This window comes from Camelina sativa, chromosome 20, assembly GCF_030686135.1.
Source record: "Camelina sativa cultivar CO46 ecotype springtype chromosome 20, ASM3068613v1".
Lineage (NCBI taxonomy): Eukaryota > Viridiplantae > Streptophyta > Magnoliopsida > Brassicales > Brassicaceae > Camelina > Camelina sativa.
Genome location: NC_141899.1, coordinates 33,671,820 through 33,693,398, shown reverse-complemented (window position 1 = coordinate 33,693,398; position 21,579 = coordinate 33,671,820). Strand labels below are relative to the sequence as shown.

Sequence of the window (21,579 nt, the reverse complement as noted above, 5' to 3'; positions counted from 1 at the left end):
TTAGTAGATAACCTCCCCCAGACTTAAACAACACTGCCCCCAGTGTTATCAAGTAAGAGGAAAGCAAAAAGAAACAAAAATATAGTGAAAATTGTAATGAAAAGATTAACTGTTCTTGGGGTTACCACGGGGTGTCGACCGACACCATTTCAGTGTCGATCGACACTCATCACGAATGGTGGTTTTTGGCCGTAACTCCTTCTTAGTTGCAGTTAGTTGTGTTGTTGAGTTGTTAGATCAATCCTTGGATGATTATTCTGTTAAGAGACACTCAAACACAAGTCAAGAGCAACATGATAGATAGATAGTGCATAAGTTCAAACAAATTTCAAACATAAACTGACTCAATGCAAAAACAAAAATGACTCAAAAGGAAAAGAAAAACCTAGAAGTGGGTTGCCTCCCACTAAGCGCTTGTTTTCAGTCATTAGCTTGACTTTGCTGAAGCTCAAGCATCCGGTGGATTAGAACGTGGCAGTGAATGCTTCTGAGTGAATGACCTCTTCATCCAAGGTGGTGTATAAGCTATAGGTGCATGAGGCTTGCCAAGGATGTGAGGAACAGGACCAGGGCGGGATTTAGGGATGGGTTTGCTTCTCTTATGTCCTGCAAAATCATCAACAAAAGAAACAAGCGCTCTACGATAATCTCGTGGCTTGGTTAATTGCAAAACAGTTTTTGTATCTTTGAAGGTCTTATTGATGATTTGAGGAGGTTTGGGTAAAGAAGATGCATACCTTTGCCTTACCTGAGGACCTTGGAGTGTGGATTGGTGACTCTTCTGTATGGGAACAAGTTTCTGACTTGGAGCATCAACTTTGGACAAGTTTTGTCTCGGTCGTGGAGGGGTGTCGATCGATGCCTCCTCTGTGTCGATCGACACTGAGCCTGATGCTCGAGTAGCAGCAAGTTTCTCAACAGAAAAAGTTTGTCCATCAATAGTAGGAGCCCTCCTCAGCTTATCCATCTCAAAGTTCATACTCAAACCATCCACATTCAGTGCTATGTGTCCCTTCTGCACATCTATGACTGCACCAGCTGTAGCCAAGAAAGATCTTCCTAAGATGAGAGGATCTTTAGGCTCTGTATCATATTTCAGCACCACAAAGTCAGTGGGAATCATGAAGTTGCCAACCTTAATTGGAATATCCTCTAAAACACCTTCAGGAATTCTTCGGGATCGATCAGCTAGGATTAGAGAAATCTGAGTTGGCTTGAATTCTGTCATCCCAAGTCTCACAGCAATAGAATATGACATCAAGTTGATGCTAGAGCCAAGATCGCAAAGTGAGTGAGCAAACCTTCCTGTGGAGATAGAGTAATCAAGTACACAGCTTCTAAGATCTGGTAACTTCTATGCATTCCTACATTGAATGATTGCACTCACTTCCTTAGAGACAACCACCTCCTGATTCTTTTCCTTCTTCCTCTGTGGAGGCTGGTTTAACAGAATCGCACTAACATCCTTAGTAAGCAGTGCTCCTTCCTCAGGGCTCAAACTATTTGATATCATTCTCTTTGACATAGCGCCTAAGGGGTGGTGAAAGCTTTACTGCATCAATCAAAGGAATCTTAATCATCACCTTGTCCATCATAGCCTTGCATCTAGCTTCCTCAAGCTCCTGCTTAGACCTCCTAGGCGTAGGAAAAGGAACCTTAGGTTGGTACACCCTCTCAACTGCTGGAACCTGAGATTTTACAGGTTTTGGGTTCGTCTGGGATGAGTGTCTACGGACACCCAGGTGGTGTCGATCGACACCATCATCTGAAACCGAGAGATTTGTCGATTTCTCTCCTTTTTCTACAGAAGCAATTTCACCATCATCTTCATCTCTCACTGATATGGCATTGCAAGCATGCTTAGGGTTTGACTCAGTTCTTCCAGGAAGAAAACTCTCTTGTCGTTTGACAGACCCAGCAGTCTGAATAACTTAATTCTCTAACTTCTTGACATGAATGTTCAATGCTTCTATCTTCCCATTCAGCTCAGTGTAGACATTGTCAATCTTCCCATTCAATGTCACTGTCAAATTCTCTTGTCCCTGAAGAATCTGCTCAAGCATGGCCTCCATTCTGCTCTCAGAAGAAGTCTGAGGAGGTGGAGACTGATAAGATGAATTCCCATAGGTTCTTGTATAGCCATTGTTCTGTTGCTGCTTCTGGTCACCATTGTAAGGTCTGTTGCCTTGCTGATTACCGAATCTCTGTCCCTGATACCCAGCTCCATACACATAGTTGACATTCTCCTATGTATTCTCTGGCTCTGGCTCCAATGTTTCAACTTCAGCAGCAAATTGGACTGACTTCTTACCCATAAGAAGATTGTGTACTGAATCCAGCTTAGCATTAACGGAAGCTAGCTGGTTTGAATCAAACTCTCCATGCAGTCTCTTTCTTTCAGCATCAGCTCTTTTAGTGCTATTGCTAGAAGCCAAATTTTCAATCAAAACTTCAGCATCTTCTGGAAATCTTGTCTTGAAGTTCTCATGACTTGCAGCATCCAAAGCTAACTGATACTTCCAGTCACACCCTCTAAAGAAGATACTCAACAGTTGTACCTTTGAAAAACCATGGTGTGGACAGTCCCTCTGATAAGCTTTGAATCTCACCCAAGCTGCCTTGAAAGCTTCATCATGTCCTTGCTTGAATAAAGAGATCTTGACTCTCAGCTCATCTGACATTGCATCATCATAGAAATGGTTGAGGAAAGCCACCTTGATATCATGCCAATTTGTCAAAGATCCAGCTGGCAACTGCTTCAACCACTGAGATGCCTCTCCTACAAGTGAGTATGAGAAAAACTTGCAGAATATGAAATCCTCAGTCACTCCATCAGCCTTGATACTGGTCACAAGATCCTCAAAGTGCTCAATGTGGTCCAAAGGTTTCTCATGGGGCAGGTTAGAGAAAGGTCTCTGCCCAACTAGTTGGAAGTAAGCAGGCTTCAGCTCAAATTCATTCTTTTGGAATTGATGAGTGATATATCATGGTTTTTAGGTGTTTTTAGCCATGATATAAGTCTTATCTATAGAGTCTTTTGGTGTTTTTAGAGTCTTTTTGAGTCTTTATAGGATTTAACATGGATGGGAGCATAATGGAGCTAAATTGGAGGATTTGGAGCTTAATCAAGCATTGAGGCTGAGTTACAAAGTTGGGAGACGAAATTGAGAGAGTGCATCGATCGACACATTGATAGCATCGATCGATGCTAGGCCAAATACGAAATTGGAAGTTTTCCCACAAGTTTTGAAGATTTACAAATCTGCCCCAAAGTTTTCCATATTTGCATCATTGGTCCCTGGACGTGTTTAGGAGTATAAATAGGATTTTTATGGTCATTGTTTAGACCTAAGCTTTATTTTCCCTGCAACTTTTTGAGAGCAAAACCCTGTGAGATTTTAGAGAGCTTTTGGAGAGAAGAATCAAGACTCCTTCAGAGAAGATTCAGAACTCCTTTACTTCTTCTTTAATCTCTTTCTTAATGCAATTTATTCAGAAGATGTTTTGTGTTTCATTGATTATGTCTGAGTAGATCTGCTAGTTAGGTTTAGGGTTTCTCATTAGGGATTTCATGGATTGTTAGATCTGTTAATTTAGGATTCATTATCTTTCTTGATCTTCATCATAGGTTGTTCTTAATGCTAGATCTTTGATTAGTTATCTGGATTTAGATCTTAGGATTATTAATTAATATGAGAATATAATTGATTTTCCTGATAAAACCTTTGGTGAGCAAAATTATTTCTTGCAAAGAGATTTGATTTAATAATTTTGTGAACAATCTAAACTTGTTTTTAAAGCTGATTTATTACCTAGAATTTTGCAAAGAGATTTGGATTTTTTGGTTTTAAATTTAGATAATATTTGCAGTGAGAACTGATTTATTTTATAATTGTGTTTAGAGCTCAAGAACGGTGCTTAATTGTTGAATCCTGCTTATTTAATTAATTGATCTGATTTTCCATGATTTCCTGAGAATTTCCCTAAGCCTAGCGTTTATTCCTATTGATTTACAACTCCTTTATTTTCTGTTTTTGCATTGCTATTTAAATTTAATATTTTGATTTAGCATAATTATAAGAGTAATAAGTCTATTGTGTGAATCTAGAGTTCTTGTGGATTCGATCCCTAAGTACTACAATTGATCTCTTAATTTGAGAGAGTAGCTCAGGGTTAAATTTGAGCATATCAAATTTTGGCGCCGTTGCCGGGGACTCTTTTGATTCACCAATAGATTAAAGTCTTTGATTTTGTCTAGATTTTTATTTTTCTATTTTACTCACACGCTTTTGTTTCTTTTCTCTTGTGTGTTTCAGGTTCATGCCTAAGCCTAGCACCAGGAAAAATACTACTGGTCCAGTTATTAAGCTTACAAACCAAGAGTTAGGACAACTAGAGCGTGAAAACACCAAAGCAGCCAAATCAGCAAAGATGGTCAACCCTATCATACTGAGACCTGATGCGGCTGGAGTTTTGAGAGATCAAGAGGGTCAGGTGCGCAACGAGCAAGGCCAAAAGCTTGATGCTGATGGGCGAGTTATTGAGGAAGAACTCGTCGTGGTTGGTGAGAATGCAGATGGCATCGATCGACGCAACGTCGGCATCGATCGACGCAACCTCGGCATCGATCGACGCAACCAGGACGGCATCGATCGATGCAATGCTGGCATCGGTCGACGCAATGCCGGAGCCGGTGCGAATGGTGCAGATTTGGGTGGCAATGACCAGCAGATTGTTCAGCCTAGACGGGACAACAATGGAGAGCTTGTCAAGACTCTTGCGGACTTCAACAGACCAGACTTATTCTATGAGAACCGTTCTGCAATTGTCCCTCCTCCATTCCCAAGGAATGACTTTGAGCTGAAGCCTGCCTACTTCGCTCTTGTTGGACAACGGCCATTCCAGAATTTGCCAAATGAGAAGCCTCTAGATCACATTGAACACTTTGAGGACATTGTTACTAGCATCAAGGCTAATGGAGTCACTGAAGACTACCTCTACTGCAAGCTTTTCCCCTACTCTCTTGCTGGGGAAGCTTCTCATTGGCTAAGGCAGCTGAAACCAGGATCTCTGACAACCTGGCATGACATCAAGGTGGCATTCTTGAACTACTTCTATGATGATGCGATGTCTGATGAGCTGAGGATCAAGCTTTCTACCTTTAGACAAGGACCAACTGAATCTTACAAAGCTGCTTGGGTGAGGTTCAAAGCATACCAGAGGGACTGTCCACATCATGGATTTTCAGAGGTGCAATTGATCAGTATCTTCTTTAGCGGGATTGACTGGAGGTATCAGATGGCTTTGGATGCTGCTAGTGATGGGAACTTCAAGACAAGGTACCCAGATGATGCTGAAAAGTTGATTGAAAGGCTAGCATCAAGCAACAGTACCAAGAATGCAGACTTAGAGCGGAAAAGAGCACATGAAGGCAATGGTTCAAATCAGTTTGCTGCAGTGAATGCTAAGTTGGATACAGTGCATAATTTTCTTGTGGGAAAGAAGTCTGTCCATTTTGCTGAAGATGTTGAGAATTTTGAGCCAAAGCCAGAGACTAGAGAAGAAGATGTCAACTATGTGTATGGAGCTGGATATCAAAATCAGAGATTTGGTCAGAAGAATTCCTTCACAGGAAATCCAAGCAGCAACTTCACAAGGAACTATGGTTCTTCATCTTACCTACCCCTCGCTTCACCCAGTTCAGAGAGCAAGATGGAATCAATGATTGGCCAGATTTTGGAAGGTCAACAGAAGTTAACGGTGGACTTCAATGGGAAGATTGATTCTGTATACACTGTTTGGCACCTCGATGTCGACTCATCACATCCTGGGGTTGAAGGATTCTGATTCAATTAGATCAAGGATTGCCAAGCAAAGCATGAGCTGACTGGGAAGTTTGATGCATTAAATACTCATGTCAAGAAGCTAGAGAATCAAGTGATTCAGACTGCTGGGTCTGTTAAAAGACAAGAGGAACTTCTTTCTAGAAGAACTGAGATCCCCAACCATGCTTGTAATGCGATTTTGGTGAAGGAAGTAGACGATGATACAGTAGTGGATGTTGCATCGACCGATGCAGCTGCAAAGCATCGATCGACGCAACCCTCAGTGGTCGTAGAAGGGTTGACTTTGAGAGACAGCATCGACCGATGCAACTCTAGCATCGACCGATGCAATGTCCAGGCCGAGGAAGAAGTTACGGAAGCTCCAATTCCAGTTGTTGAGAGAGCCTACAAGCCTAAGGTTCCTTTTCCTAAGCCTAGGAGGTCTAAGCAGGAGATTGAAGAAGCTAGATGCAAAGCTATGATGGACAAAGTAATGATTGAGATGCCTTTGATTGATGCTGTCAAGTTTTCTCCTAGTATTAAGAGATATGTGAAGAGAATGGTCACCAATGGTTTGAGTCCTGAGGAAGGAGCACTGCTTACAAAGGATGTCAGTTCAATTCTGTTGAAGCAGCCTCTACAGAGGAAGAAGGATAAGAAGCAGGAGGTAGTTGTCTCTAAGGAAGTAAGTGCAGTAATTCAGAGTAGGATTGCAGAGAAGTTACCAGATCCTGGAAGCTTTGTACTTGACTGCTCTATCTCCACAGGAAGGTTTCCTCACTCTCTTTGTGATCTTGGTTCTAGTATTAACTTGATGCCACATTCTGTTGCTGTGAGACTTGGGATGACGGATTTTAAGCCAACTAAGATCTCTCTTATCTTAGCTGATCGATCTAGAAGGATTCCTGAAGGTGTCTTAGAAGATGTTCCAATCAGGATTGGAGATTGCATAATTCCCACTGACTTTGTGGTGCTGGAATATGACAAAGAGCCTAATGATCCTCTCATCTTAGGACGCTCTTTCTTGGCTTCAGCTGGTGCCATCATTGATGTTAAGAAGGGACACATAGCTCTGGATGTAGAAGATTTGGTCATGAACTTTGAGATGGACAAGCTGAGAAGGGTTTCCACTATTGATGGTCAGACATTTTCTGTGGAGGTTGTTTCTGATGACAATCTGATCATAGAGCTTCAAGAAGACATTACTGCTGGGTATGTCAAAGAGTTGGAGCCTGTAGAGGAAGTGAGTAAACAAGCTGCTAAGCTTGAAGATTGGAGTGGAGATCATCTAATCAGTACTAGAGACCATGATGAGGTTCTAATGCATGACAAGTCTCTGGAAGATGATGTTTTTGTGATGGAAACACGAATTGCTGAGGAAAGCTGCAAAAACGTTGAAGAAACACGAGTTCAGAGACTTGCATCGATCGATGCAACTGTTGCATCGATCGACACTCCTTCCAGAGACGGCTCGGACTTGTCCACAACCACAGATTCTCGCGTTGGATCCTTAGCTGCAAGTCCTAGACCAGTTGTAAAGCTGAAATCTCACTATTCCACAGTTCAGAAGCCACAGGTAAGGCCAAGGTATGCATCTTCTTTACCCAAACCTTCTCCTATCATCAATAAGAATTTCAAAGGTACAAAAACTGTGGTGCAGTTAACCAAGCCGCGAGATTATCGCAGTGTGCTTGTTTCTTCTGTTGATGATTTTCCAGGACTTAAAAGAAAGCCACCCATCCCTCAGTCCCGTCCTGGTCCTGCTCCTCACATCCTTGTCAAACCTCATGCAGCTAAAGCCTACACACCCCCTTGGATGAAGAGGACATCCTCTCAGAAGCATTCACTGCCCTGTTCTGATCCACCGGATGCCTGAGATCCGACACAGTCAAGCTAATGACTGAAAACAAGCGCTTAGTGGGAGGCAACCCACTGGTAGGTTTTTTTCTTTTTCCTTGTTCAGGCAGTTACTAACTACGTTTTTGTTTTTGAGAGTCAGTAAAAAAAAATGGTTTTATTGAGTCAAAATTTTGTTGGGAACTATGACTTTTCTTTTTAGTGTACTGCTTTGGTTGATTTATGCTGCAGATTGAATCCACAAATCCGACTAATGAAAAATCCAATGGCTGACCAGTGAACCAGAGACATCCGAATTTCCAACAGAATCCATAAAAGCTTGAGGTAATTTCTGTACTTTTCTTTTTACCTCATCAAGGAGATTGATGTTCATAGAGCTTGACTCCTTGTTCATACCTGACAAGTAAGACTTCAGAAAAAAAAAAATGGTACTCCTCTCCCTTATTTAAGTTTAAAAGAAAAATCCTGAGAGCTTTGTTTAAAAAAAAAGATAGAATAAAAGATGAGATGATTTTGATCAGTTTAGAGAGGTAGGTAAATTACCTGTGACCTCATTATTCTACTCTTAAGTCAAATAATCATACAAAGCTTGGAAGCGAGGGGTAGGTAAATTACCGATGACCCCATTATTCGCCTACAACTTTGAGAAAAAAAAAACAAACAACAAAGCAAAGCTCTAAGGAAGAATAAAAGAATAAGTCTGGGGGAGAGAAAGACTACCACATGTGGTAAAAGATATGTCTTGCTTGTTATGGTATTGTACGGGAATGAGTCTAGAAGGTTCTTGACATTGATCAAATTGATGAGACTCACCGATGAAAGCTTAATGGAGGAAGTGGTGGAATTTGGTTTGAATTTGGGATGCTATGAAAGTCAATGGAGAAGTACATGGTGGTTCGATTTGGATTTATCTGCTAAGCATGTGGATTAAGGTTTGGATGATCATGGCATTACTTTAAAAAGAAAATGAGTTCCTGCGTTTTCAAACCTCTTTCACAGATGAAGTCTATGTTTTGCCTGAGGGCAAGCAAAGGCTAAGTCTGGGGGAGTTGATATATCATGGTTTTTAGGTGTTTTTAGCCATGATATAAGTCTTATCTATAGAGTCTTTTGGTGTTTTTAGAGTCTTTTTGAGTCTTTATAGGATTTAACATGGATGGGAGCATAATGGAGCTAAATTGGAGGATTTGGAGCATAATCAAGCATTGAGGCTGAGTTACAAAGTTGGGAGACGAAATTGAGAGAGTGCATCGATCGACACATTGATAGCATCGATCGATGCTAGGCCAAATACTAAATTGGAAGTTTTCCCACAAGTTTTGAAGATTTACAAATCTGCCCCAAAGTTTTCCATATTTGCATCATTGGTCCCTGGACGTGTTTAGGAGTATAAATAGGATTTTTATGGTCATTGTTTAGACCTAAGCTTTATTTTCCCTGCAACTTTTTGAGAGCAAAACCCTGTGAGATTTTAGAGAGCTTTTGGAGAGAAGAATCAAGACTCCTTCAGAGAAGATTCAGAACTCCTTTACTTCTTCTTTAATCTCTTTCTTAATGCAATTTATTCAGAAGATGTTTTGTGTTTTATTGATTATGTCTGAGTAGATCTGCTAGTTAGGTTTAGGGTTTCTCATTAGGGATTTCATGGATTGTTAGATCTGTTAATTTAGGATTCATTATCTTTCTTGATCTTCATCATAGGTTGTTCTTAATGCTAGATCTTTGATTAGTCATCTGGATTTAGATCTTAGGATTATTAATTGATATGAGAATATAATTGATTTTCCTGATAAAACCTTTGGTGAGCAAAATTATTTCTTGCAAAGAGATTTGATTTAATAATTTTGTGAACAATCTAAACTTGTTTTTAAAGCTGATTTATTACCTAGAATTTTGCAAAGAGATTTGGATTTTCTGGTTTTAAATTTAGATAATATTTGCAGTGAGAACTGATTTATTTTATAATTGTGTTTAGAGCTCAAGAACGGTGCTTAATTGTTGAATCCTGCTTATTTAATTAATTGATCTGATTTTTCATGATTTCCTGAGAATTTCCCTAAGCCTAGCGTTTATTCCTATTGATTTACAACTCCTTTATTTTCTGTTTTTGCATTGCTATTTAAATTTAATATTTTGATTTAGCATAATTATAAGAGTAATAAGTCTATTGTGTGAATCTAGAGTTCTTGTGGATTCGATCCCTAAGTACTACAATTGATCTCTTAATTTGAGAGAGTAGCTCAGGGTTAAATTTGAGCATATCAAGGAGGAACAATTGCAGACCGGTTCTCATACACAAGATCAGCCCGGTTGTAGTCAGCAATGGTCCGGATCAGATCTCGGTTCTGCTCCTGTCTTCGAACCGGGTTATTAACGTGGTTGGCAGCTCCACGTACGTCCGCAGGAAGGGGGTGTCGACCGACACCCTGTTGGTGTCGATCGACATCATCGACAACAACAGCCTGCTCATCGACAACAACAGGTTCAGCAATCACGTTGCCTTCTGCATCAAGCTTTTGGCCATGCTCATTGCGCAAGTGGCCCTCTTGATCCCCCAAAGCACCATCCTCATCTCGCATCAGAATGATTGGGTTAACCATCTTCAAGGATTTTACTGCTTTTCTGTTCTCACGCTCAAGTTTTTCCAACTCTTAGTTTGAAAGCTTCAGAATTGGACCAGTCTTGTTGCTCCTTGTGTTAGGCTTATTAGGCATACACCTGAAACACACAAGAGAAAAGAAAACAAAAGCGTGTAAGTTTCAAATAAAAATAAAAATTTAGACAAAATCAAAAACTCAAATCTAATGGTAGATCAAAGAGTTCCGGCAACGGCGCCAAAATTTGATATGCTCAAATTAAACCCTAGAGCTACTCTCTCAAATTAAGAGATCACTGTAATACTTGGGGGTCGAATTCCACAAGGACTCAAGTCTAAACAATAAATTATAGAGTTTTCTAATTATGCTAAACAGATTAAATTGAATTAAAATAAACAATGCAAAATATTAAATAAAAGCTGTTGTAAATTCAGAATATCAAAAATCTAGGCCTAGGGAATTTCTCAGAAAATTATGAAATATTAAATTAGGATTCAAGCAATTAAGAACAAATCTAGAACTCTAAACATTTTTGTAAAATAAATCAGTTCTCACTGCAAATATTATCTAAATTTAAAACCAGAAAATCCAAATCTCTTTACAAAATTCTAGGTAATAAATAAACTTTAAAAACAGGTTTAGATTGTTGACAAAATCACTTAATCAAATCTCTTTGCAAGAAGTAATTTTGCTCATCAAAAGGTTTTATCAGGAAAATTAATTATATTCTCATATCAATTTAGTTTCCTAAGTTATTAATTCTAGGTGATCAATCAAGAATTAATATGAAGAACAACCTAAGATGAAGATCTAGAAAGCTAAAGAATCCTAAATAAACAGATCTAATAATTCATAAAATCCATGTGAAAAACCCTAAACCTAACAAGCAAACTACTCAGACATAATCAATAAAGCACAAAACATCTTTCTGAATAATAAGCAATTGAAATTAAAAAGAGTAAGAAGGAGTTCAAGAATTCTTCTCTACAAAGCAGATCAGATTCTCTCTCTCCAAAGCTCTCAAAATCTCACAGGGTTGCAGAAAAATAAGAATTGCTAGAAAACAACTTAAGGGTTTGTAAAACCTAAAAATACTATTTATATGTCCTAAAACATTTCAGGGACTTGTGTTGCAAATATGGAAGAATTTAGGCAAAATTGTAAAACTTCCAACTTTTGGCTCTCTCGTCGGTTTGGACTGGGTGTCGATCGATGCTCCTTCAGTGTCGATCGACACTGGTCAGTTGATCAGACTCCAAATTGACTTCTTTGATTAAATGCTCCAAAACGATCCAAATTGCTCAATTTTGCTCCTTTCATGCCAAAATCCTATAAAACCTGTAAAGACTCAAAAACATCCTAGAAAACAAATCAAAAGACACTAAAAGACTCTTTATATCATGGTTAAAAACCACAAAAGCCATGATATATCATTACTGAACGTATATTATACCAGATCGAAGACTGAAACTACTTGACAAACCACTCGACCATGCACTCGCCCGAGCACATGGTCGAGCACTTTCCACCGTCCCTCTATTTTGTTTTCTAGCTAACTATGGCTTCCCTCCTTTCCTATAAATAGGCCTCTCATCTCTGACCGTAGAACAACCTCATTTTTTTAGGTCAAGCCACCAAAAACTTGTGACAATGTTTAGGTAACTAGATAAGACTTTTGCTGCAGATTACTGTGCCTAGCCTAAGAGGTTAGTTGTCTAGGGTGGTTTTTGAAAAATAATGATCTGGATCTTTAATGTATGTTTATCCATGTATTAGCTAGTGAGAACTAGGTCTAGGAGTGTTTAAACCTGATTGTTGTTGCCATGAGAGTGGATTAGCAAGTTTATGAGCTCATTTTCTAATGATTAGCTCACTGTTGATTGAGTTTTGTTAATCAACCTAGATAGATTAAGTTTAATACCTACCAATAATTCCCATCCTTAGGATCTATTTGCTACTTGTTTGCTTATGTTTCTTGCATTTAATTACTTGTCATTTTCTACTTTATAGTATCTGCACTTTAGTTTTGCATTTAATCTTTGGTTCTGCTTCACTCGACCAAGTGCTCGACCACGGTTCATACCGCGCTCGACCAAGCACTTACTCTACCACCAGTTTACTTTCTTGTTTATGCATTGTTATGTTCTAGTTTGCTCTTGTTTACTTCTTCTTATAAGTTAATTCTGCTTAGTCTTTTTTATTGCACTTTTTCTATGGCTTAATTCTTCTTAGTACTTCTTTAAGTTGTTTTGATTATTGCATTTTCATTTCTGCTTCATTAGGTTGTTAGAATCAACTCATCTTTAGATTTGGCTTAACTTGTTCTATCTTGATTGCATCTTTTGTGATTAGCATCATCCCATTTGGATTGACACCTTAAGTACTACAATGCATATGGTTAATTAAACCTGCTAGGATAGACATAAAAAAATCCATGTTTTAGGTACCATTCTTGTGCACAGTCGGATCTGTGCCCCCAAGGATGAGGAGTTGAGGCAGGAGATCCTAAGGGAGGCTAATGCGAGCATGTTCTCTATTTATCCAAAAGCGACTAAGAGGTACTGTTACCTCAAGCGGTACTATCATTGGGTCAGAAGAAGAAGGATGTAGCTAGTTGGGTCGTGAAGTGCGATGTCTGCCATCTAGTGAATGCTGAGCATTAGGTTCCAGGTGGCTTGTTGAAAAGTTTGCCCATTCCAAAATGGAAGTGGGACATGATCACAATGGATTTCATGGTGGGATTGCCATTGTCTCTGACCTTTAATACGATTTGGGTAATTGTGGACCGGTTGACTAAGTAGGCATATTTTCTGGCCGTTAAGAAGCCCGATGGAGCAGCATTCTTGGCTAAAAAGTATCTGAAGGAGATAGTCAGATTGCACGGGTGCCAGCGAATATCGTGTCTGATAGAGATTCCAAGTTCACTTCGGTATTTTGGAGGATATTTTAGGTAGAGATGGGCACTAAGTTGCATACGAGTACAATCTACCATCTTGGGACTGATGGGCAGTCGGAGAGGACGATCCAGACTTTGGGGGATTTATTGAAGATGTGTGTGCTGGATTGGGGTGGCCACTGTGCAGATCACCTGAGCTTGGTAGAGTTTGCAAACAACAACTGCTACCGTGCGAGTATCGGGATGGCTCCTTATAAGGCATTATATGGGAGGCCATGGTGTCCACGATTACGCTAGACTCAGGTGGGGGGGGAGGAGCATATATGGTGCGAGTTTTGTTCAGGAGACCTCGGAGAAGATTCGAGTTCTAAAGCTGAACATGAAGGAATCTCAGGATCGGCAGAGGAGTTATGCCGATAAGAGGAGGAGGGATCTTGAGTTTCAGGTGGGTGAAAGAGTGTACCTCAAGATGGCCATGTTGTAGGGTCAGAACCGGTCATTGACAGAGACTAAGCTGAGTCCGAGGTACATGGGTCCGTTAAGAGTGGCTGAGCGGGTGGGACCAATAGCATATAGGCTGGAGTTGTCTGATGTTATGTGTGCATTCCACAAGGTCTTCAATGTCTCGATGCAACGGAAGAGTCTTTGCGAGAATGATCAGTGCTTGGCTAAGGTTCCCGAGGATCTTCAGCCTAACATGACTTTGGTGACAAAACCAGTGAGGGTTCTCGAGAGTATAGTCAAGGAACTTTGGAAGAAGAAGGTTCATTTGATGAGAGTCCTATGTGACTGTGATGGTGTAAAGGAGCAGACTTGAGAGCCAAGGGCGAGGATGAAGGCAAGGTTTAAGAAGAGGTTCGAAAAGTAGGTCGAGGCTTGAACTTGCCTAGTCTTGGTCCCAGTAGTTGAGGTAGTTGGTGGTGCGGTGTAGTCCATGGCTGGAGAAAAATTGAGTATTCTAGCCCCATCTCTCTTGATACTTGGTCACTTAGGGGTGGTTGGTTATGCGACTAAGTACCAAATGAGGTGGTGTTTAGTATACGTGATTCCGTGAAGCTTGTGCTAAAAGTGAAAAGTGCTAAAAATGGAAAGTTTTATGGGAGTTAGAATTTGCCAGTTTTAGTCATTGTGAGCCTTTACGGGGCTTGTCTGGCCTTTGTGGCAGACTGAGTCATTGTGTGGCCTGTGTGTGGTGGTCTTTCTAGACATTGTGTGGTCTTTGTGGTAGGCTGTTTAGACAATTGTGTGGCCTTTATGGCGGGTTGTTTAGCCAATATTGCATGTTTAGGCGGTCCTTTGGGATGTATGGTCTTCGTGACAGTCCTCCGGGACATGTGGCCTGTTTAGGCAATCTTTCGGGATGTGTGGTCTTTGTGACGGTCCTTCGGGATGTATGATATTCATGACGGTCCATACTAAGGTGAGTGCATGACCATGGCTTATCTAAACAATTAGGGTTGTGTGATTGATTTCGGGATTGTATGATTGATTCCTTTCTGTTCTGTGTGCTTTTGTGGTGTTTCTGTGGCCATGTGTGGCTGCTCTTGGTTGTGTCGTCGTGGGAGATGATGTTGTGGAGTTTTAGGGTCGGTTGATGGTGGAGATCGTCAACGGAGGTGTTGCATAGGTTGAGTGTCGACCGACACCAGGTGGGTGTCGATTGATACCATCTGACATCGCGAAAGGAGATCGTGTTGCAGAAGTGGTGCAGAGTGGTGGTGGTATGGCACCAGAAGGGGTGTCGACCGACACCAGGAGGGTGTTGATCGACACCATGTGTTCGTGGATGCAGTTTTGGTTCCAATTGACTGTTTTTGGCTGTTTTTATGTTGTTTTCTTGTGTATGGCCTTAATTACTTCTATGTATAGCCTAGTAGATGGGAGAATTGCCTCACTAAGTATTTATGATAATATTTATGCATCTCAATTGTTGTTTTTGGTGTAAGTAATATGTGACGTGGAATGATGGCTATGAGGAGGAGTATGATATAGGGTCTCGGTTTTGTGATGTTGGTTTTTAGTGTTTGTGTTGTTGGAACCTTGGATAGAAATATGTTAGGTTGTTGGTTATGTTTTACGTTCCGTTGTGGATATTGTTGGTTTGGTATTTGTCGGCCTATGTTGTTATCTGGAATTGGTTATGATGGATTGTGTATATTGGTTATTGTTGGTTTATTATTGGTCGGATTGTATCGTTTGGTATGTTTGAGTTGTTACTAAATATAATGGGGTATTTAATTGTATTATTTAAAAAAAAGGTTGGGTTGTTTCAAGTATTGAAAGAGATTTATGAGCTGCATCATCCAGAACATCTTAAAGTTGTGGTTTTTAAATGTGATTGGTATGATTCAACCATAGGGAAAGGTATACAAAAAAAACAAGTCAGGGATCATTGATATTAATGCTAAAAGGCATTATCAAAAGTATGATCCTTTTGTTTTGGCTTTACAAGCAGATCAGGTATGTTATGTTCCATATCCAAGAATGACTCAGCCGAAAAAAGATCAACAATGGGAAGCAGAAATTATGATATAGCCGAGAGGAAACGTATTGGTCAACCAAAATATGTATTTCACTGCATTGCAACATGATAACGATAATTCTGTTGTCCAATCTGATTCATTGCACGTCGAGACACTATTATATCCAGATGGTCAACCAGAAGATTTTGATGATCTGGTTGTAGAAGAAGTTGGATCAGACGCTGAAGATGGGAATTCTGATATCGAGTTAACTATAGACGACGAATGTGAGTAATAATTTTCAGATTGTTTTATGTCATTTATTCTTTAAAAAAAAATTGTATTTTCAGCTTTTTCTTTTTTCTAATATTGAAATTATTTTCTTCTTTAATTAAAGTCACAAAAGTGATAATAACTATGTCACAATTTATAACTCAACACAAAAGTAACTAAAATAGTGACTAATTGTGACAAAGTAGTTGCAAAATATTTGTAACTAAAAGTGACGTAAATACTGTCACAAAAATTATATAATTTAGCTACCTTTTAAAATCGTATAATTTTGTCTCCCTGTTCACACCAAAAAAAATGAATATTGATAATTTGAAATGAAATTTGAAGCTCTAAGGTCATTCAGCACGAAAAGAACTAGATTCTATGTTTTTTTAAAGCTATTCTTTACTTTTTCTATCAAATAGGTAATCTAATGTTCCAACTTTCAATTCAAGTAAAATTTAACTATAAATGGAACAAATCTATTTTGAATAATATAAGAAAATCTTCATTTATTGGTTTTTTAATATACAAACATCCTCAAAAAAAAAAAAAAAAAGAGAAAAGAGAAGAAAGGTCCAACATCGCAACATTGGCAACCATGGCTAGATTGGTTCGAAGACTATGTCCATCTGCTAATCATCCCGAGACTCCTCTAAAATCAACGACAATCTCATCAAAATGTGCTGCATGTTACGAAGCTCATGAAAATAAGCAAGGCTACAAGTGTAATATGTGCGATTTGTGTCTCCACGAGGAATGCATCAACACTAACATCCCTTCTCGTCATGCACACCCTCTCAAGCTCAACGATATGTATTACTCAAAGACATGTTCTCTTTGCCACACCAGTCCTACTTCAATAATTTATCAATGTTCACAATGTTCTTTTTGTATTTGTATCCCTTGTGCGAGAAAACCTCTTATCATTAGCCAAAGTAAAGCCCATGACCATGAACTCCTCCAATTACCGATAGAAGTCTCCTTCACTTGTTATGCGTGTGGGTTGTGTGTTACAGAATACCCGTGTATTTGTCTTCATTGTCGTTTTATAATTCATAGAGTATGCATCTCCTTACCACGTGTTATACGCATCAACAGACACGACCATCGTATCTCTCGTGTTTCTTCTCTTGGCTCTGGGAAGTGGATTTGCGGGGTATGTTATGAGCATGTTAATGGAGAGTATGGTGCATATTCTTGCTTGGTTTGTTCTTATGTTGCTCATTCAAAATGTGCAACATCTATTTATAGTTGGGATAGGATAGAACTTGAAGGGGTACCCGAAGAAGAAGAAGAAGAAGAAGAAAGAAAACCATTTGAAGTGATAGATCACAACCAAATCAAACATTTTAGCCATGAACACAATCTGAAGGTTTCGTTATCATCATCAAGACTCGAGGAACCCAGAGAACATTGCTATGCATGCACCATCCCTCTGTATTCTGAATTGTGCTATAGATGCACACAGTGTGATTTTATTCTTCACGATGCATGCGCAAATCTCCCTCTGAAGAAAAGACATGAGTATAGCTCGCGAAAACTTAAGTTGTATGCCAAAAGGCTACAATATTTTAGTTGTGGGGCTTGTAATCGTTTTTGCACCGGTTTCTCATATATGGACGAGTACTCTCTATTTAAGATTGATGTGCGATGTGCTTTGATTTCTGGTGCAATCAAACATGAAAGTCATCCACATTTTTTAGTTATAACTCAGGACATGGTCTCTAGCCGGAGGTGTGATAGTTGTGACTCGGTATGTTGGTTTTTTCTACGTTGTAGCGATATAGATAATTGTGGTGGCTACAATTTATGCTTTAGATGTGCTACTTTACCCACATTGGTAAGACACAGATACGATGTTCATCCTCTTTCCTTATGCTACAGTGAGAGAATTGTGAATGCGATACTTTGTTGCGGAATATGCGAAGAAGAATTAGATTCAAAAAGTTGGTTTTACAAATGCAATGAATGTGGCTCAACTCTTCATACTAAATGTGTATTTAATCATCTAATACACTCAAGACCTGGATGTAGTTTACAGATGGGTTACTCGGACTCATTTTATTTGCTTCCCAATCATCATCTCTCTCGGCCTATTTGCTCCTTATGTAAGACTCGTTGTATGGGTGATTTTGTTCTAAACCATAAGGATGATACAAATCTATTCATATGTTGTTCTTGTCAAATTCACTAAATAATTCTGTTGATATTACGACGCTTAGTATTGAAATTAATTTATAAAATTTATAAATGCATTCTGTCATGTCTCTTGTAATAAATTTATAAAAACTAAAAACTGTATTGATTAATGTAATATATTAATCTATCTAATATATTATGGTAGATGGATATTTATGGGGAAAGGGTACTGGTAAAAAAAAAGACATAATTAAATTGAAAAATATTCATGAGATTATTATGTAAACTAGTGGGTCATTAGATCAAATAATATGGAACATTTTTAGCAAAAATTTCTAAATGTAAAGCAACACTTTAAAGAAAGGAGAAATCAATGCTTTATATTTCATTTCCTTTTCTACCTTCAAATACGTCTAATTATTTATTTCCTAAAGAATATTATGCTCTTCTTTAATGTCAACTTGTTGTTCAAGCAAAGTCTATAGAGACGGCTGGAGAAGACCCACAAGAGAGATCACATCAACATAGTTCAAAGATTTTAGAAAAATGTCTCAACCTCTCAGCCGAATCATGAAGCCCCTTGTCTACACAAACATCTTCGTAAGCTTCTTTCTTCTTTTTTTTTTTCAATTCCTTCTACAATCATTAAGGTTTTATTTTATGGTTCTACTATTTTTGTGTTTCTTTTTGTATGGTTACATTTTGGCAGAGACACAATAACATGGTTCGGTGGTGTTCTTCTACGCCGATCTACCCGTTAATGTTAATTGACCACCTCCTTAAGGTCGGAGGCTCTTCAAATGGTAACAACTCGATATCAAGAAGGTCCGGATCAGAGGGTGAAAATGAAATCATAATCAAGAACAAGTGTCTCGCTAGAGAAGTCCAAGAGGCAATGAGTACTGGATTTAATCAAAGTGGAGTGTATATTCACATGAAGGAAAAAGCACTACTCCGTGATATGGATAACGTTCGTCTAAACATCTATTACGAGCCTTCTGACCCTAAATCAAAATCTGTTTCTGTTCATCTACCTCCTCTTCCAAAAGGCTCACAAATCCAAAACCTTGCCATGTCCTCTCTTCCTGACCTAGAAAATGATGACTGGGTCGTTGCTATCAAGTTATCGGTATCTCGGCTTAGGCTATATAGGCACAAGGACTTACGGTGGATCGATATTAAAACCACGCATGGGCATGAGTCTCTATGCCCATACTCAAGTCTCATGTACTCTAAGAAAGATCAGAGATTCTACACTCCAAGCCACGAACACTTGTGCTCATTTGGTCTGAACTTCAAAGAGAAAGACAAGCCCAAGTATGATCGCATTTGGAAAGAAGATATTCCTCAGTATATGCTGTACGAAATGGAGCAGATGAATTTTTATACCAGGACAGATCATCTAGTGGAGTCACCTTCTGGGGAGCAATTCCTCATCTCATGGTACGTACGTTTGTTATTTTGTTATTTTCTTTTCTAAGTATACATTATATAGCTGTTTCGTTATAATGGCTCTCTCGTATGTTTGAAGGTACTACGGGGACGGCTTTGAGTCAGACACAGTCGTGCAAAAAACAAAGAGGTTCTTGGTGTTTAAAGAGAAGCAGAGATCGGATACAGGATACAAAGATATGTATTACACCGAAGATATTGGAGATCTTTGTATTTTTCTTGGGCATGGTGAAGCTTTGTGTGTTCCAGCGAGCTCGTCTCCAGGTCTTAAGCCTAACTGCATCTATTTCGTGGGACATAACTTTGGTGTTTACGATATCACCACCCAAACCTGCACTCTCTTCTACACTGAGGACGGTCCATTAAGATCCACTGCCTTTCCTTACTGGCCTCATCCATTTTCCCTCACTCCTACTTGATATGGTGTTTGGGGGGTTTTTTTTTTTAATTACCGTAAGAAATTAATATTTACTCATGTTTATTTCAATGTATGACAAAATTAATTTTTTATTCAAAAAAAAAATAAAAAATTATTAGTATTAAGTCATCAGTGTAAGGATGCATTAAGGGATTTTTAAGAAATTATATCGAAGAAAGGAAAGAAAAAAACAAGTTAATTAAAGCCATTCCAATGCATATAAAATAAAATAAAATTTGTTTTTAAATGATTATCAAGTGTTTTTTTTTCTAGTATAGATTTCAAAGCTTAGAGATTGTTGTCGTAAAGCTAGCTTCTAAATTGATGTATAGTTCATTTGAATATATACTATATATTAGATTATGATCCGTGGTATACCGCATGACAAATTTTTGTTTTAATTTTTTGTTAATGTAATATGTTGTTAATTTTAGTGATTTAGCATATAACCCGCGATATACCGTACAACAATTTTTGTTTAATACAATCTTAATTAAGTCAGTTGATTCGATCATTTTATATTAGTGTTATTAAAATAGTAAAATGAGGATTTAATTTATATTGAAGTATCATATTAATGATATTTTATTTTTTAATATTATCAATTCCACTTTATTATGTCATATAACGTGTCCTGCAATATAATCCGTTTGTACTATTTTGAAAATTTAATATGTTTAAATATTCATAATTTTAAAATTTTTATTAAGTTTAGATATATCAATTATAATATTTTAAACTTTTGAAAAGTTTAAAATTTACTATATACGGTTAAATTAAACAGTTCAACTAAAAACCCAAATTAAACTCGCAATATACCGTAGAACTATATTTGTTTACCACAATCTTGATTAAGTTTGACATACATTGCTATTTTTAAAAATATTAAAATGAAAATTTAATCCGTTTTGAAGTATCGGACTAGTGATATTTTTTTTATTATTATTATTATTGATTCAAAACGTCTCGTCATGCAAGATAACTCTTATCTGTTATTTAAAAATTTTAATATTTTTAAATATTTATTGTTTTAAACTTTTTATTAAGTTTGGATACACCAGTTATATATTTTACACTTCTCAAAATCTTAAAATTTACTATATATGTATGTTGAACACACATTTTTTATATTAATTGAATTTATATATGTCTGTTTTAAAAAAATTCAAATTACAATATAAACCGAAAAGATACAATTTCATTAACTTTATGTATTATACGATGATTTACAATAATTAAAAATTAAATTCAAACAAAGATGATAGGAGAGTAAATAAATCTGGAATAAATATTTTAAATATCTATATTAATTGTAGAACATTATATTTAAAATATTTTAATTATGTTTGGTTATAAGGATATTAGAGAATATTAACTAAAATTGTTTGTATATGAATTTAAACAATTTGATCGGTAATAGTTTCCAAAACAAATATAATTCTCAAAAATACTAGTATAGATGATAGTCATTTGTCATATATATTCATTACGAGGACAAAAATAACAAAAAATATTCTGACAATCACAGCCGTGAAACAATGATTCAGGGACTCAATTTCAACTAATATAAAAATACCAGTATTAAATTTTTGAACACCAAGTCTAACCTGGTCCAAGTGGTTGGAGTCTAACGATTTTAGATACCACATCAAACTTG

At 37.9% G+C, this 21,579-nt stretch overlaps 2 protein-coding genes and 2 non-coding genes across 4 annotated transcripts; 3 read left to right on the top strand and 1 right to left on the bottom strand.

Moving 5' to 3' along the window:
• Positions 1–2,565: 2,565 nt before the first annotated feature.
• On the top strand, positions 2,566–2,672 carry LOC147919805 (small nucleolar RNA R71). Its single transcript, XR_015594292.1, has one exon. It is a non-coding gene; the product is annotated as a small nucleolar RNA R71 (small nucleolar RNA).
• Positions 2,673–5,136: 2,464 nt separating this feature from the next.
• On the bottom strand, positions 5,137–5,243 carry LOC147919804 (small nucleolar RNA R71). The gene has a single exon (XR_015594311.1). It is a non-coding gene; the product is annotated as a small nucleolar RNA R71 (small nucleolar RNA).
• An 11,171-nt stretch (positions 5,244–16,414) lies between these two features.
• Positions 16,415–18,384, top strand: LOC109131306 (uncharacterized). Its single transcript, XM_019242106.2, has one exon. It carries the CDS (start codon positions 16,512–16,514, stop codon positions 18,105–18,107), a length of 1,596 nt encoding a protein of 531 aa, XP_019097651.2. The 5' UTR covers positions 16,415–16,511; the 3' UTR covers positions 18,108–18,384.
• Positions 18,385–18,439: 55 nt separating this feature from the next.
• On the top strand, positions 18,440–20,047 carry LOC104771874 (uncharacterized). Its single transcript, XM_019242153.2, has 3 exons — positions 18,440–18,652; positions 18,762–19,495; positions 19,584–20,047. The coding sequence occupies exons 1-3, from the start codon at positions 18,599–18,601 to the stop codon at positions 19,921–19,923; spliced, it is 1,128 nt and encodes a 375-aa protein (XP_019097698.1). The 5' UTR covers positions 18,440–18,598; the 3' UTR covers positions 19,924–20,047.
• Positions 20,048–21,579: the final 1,532 nt, after the last annotated feature.

What these genes read in the sequence shown, in the direction of transcription:
- LOC109131306 (XM_019242106.2), top strand. Translation starts at nt 16,512, where the DNA reads ATGGCTAGATTGGTTCGAAGACTATGTCCATCTGCTAATCATCCCGAG.
- LOC104771874 (XM_019242153.2), top strand. Translation starts at nt 18,599, where the DNA reads ATGTCTCAACCTCTCAGCCGAATCATGAAGCCCCTTGTCTACACAAAC. An exon ending in TTGTCTACACAAACATCTTC is followed by an intron (nt 18,653 to 18,761) that starts GTAAGCTTCTTT and finishes ACATTTTGGCAG; the next exon opens with AGACACAATAACATGGTTCG. An exon ending in GAGCAATTCCTCATCTCATG is followed by an intron (nt 19,496 to 19,583) that starts GTACGTACGTTT and finishes GTATGTTTGAAG; the next exon opens with GTACTACGGGGACGGCTTTG.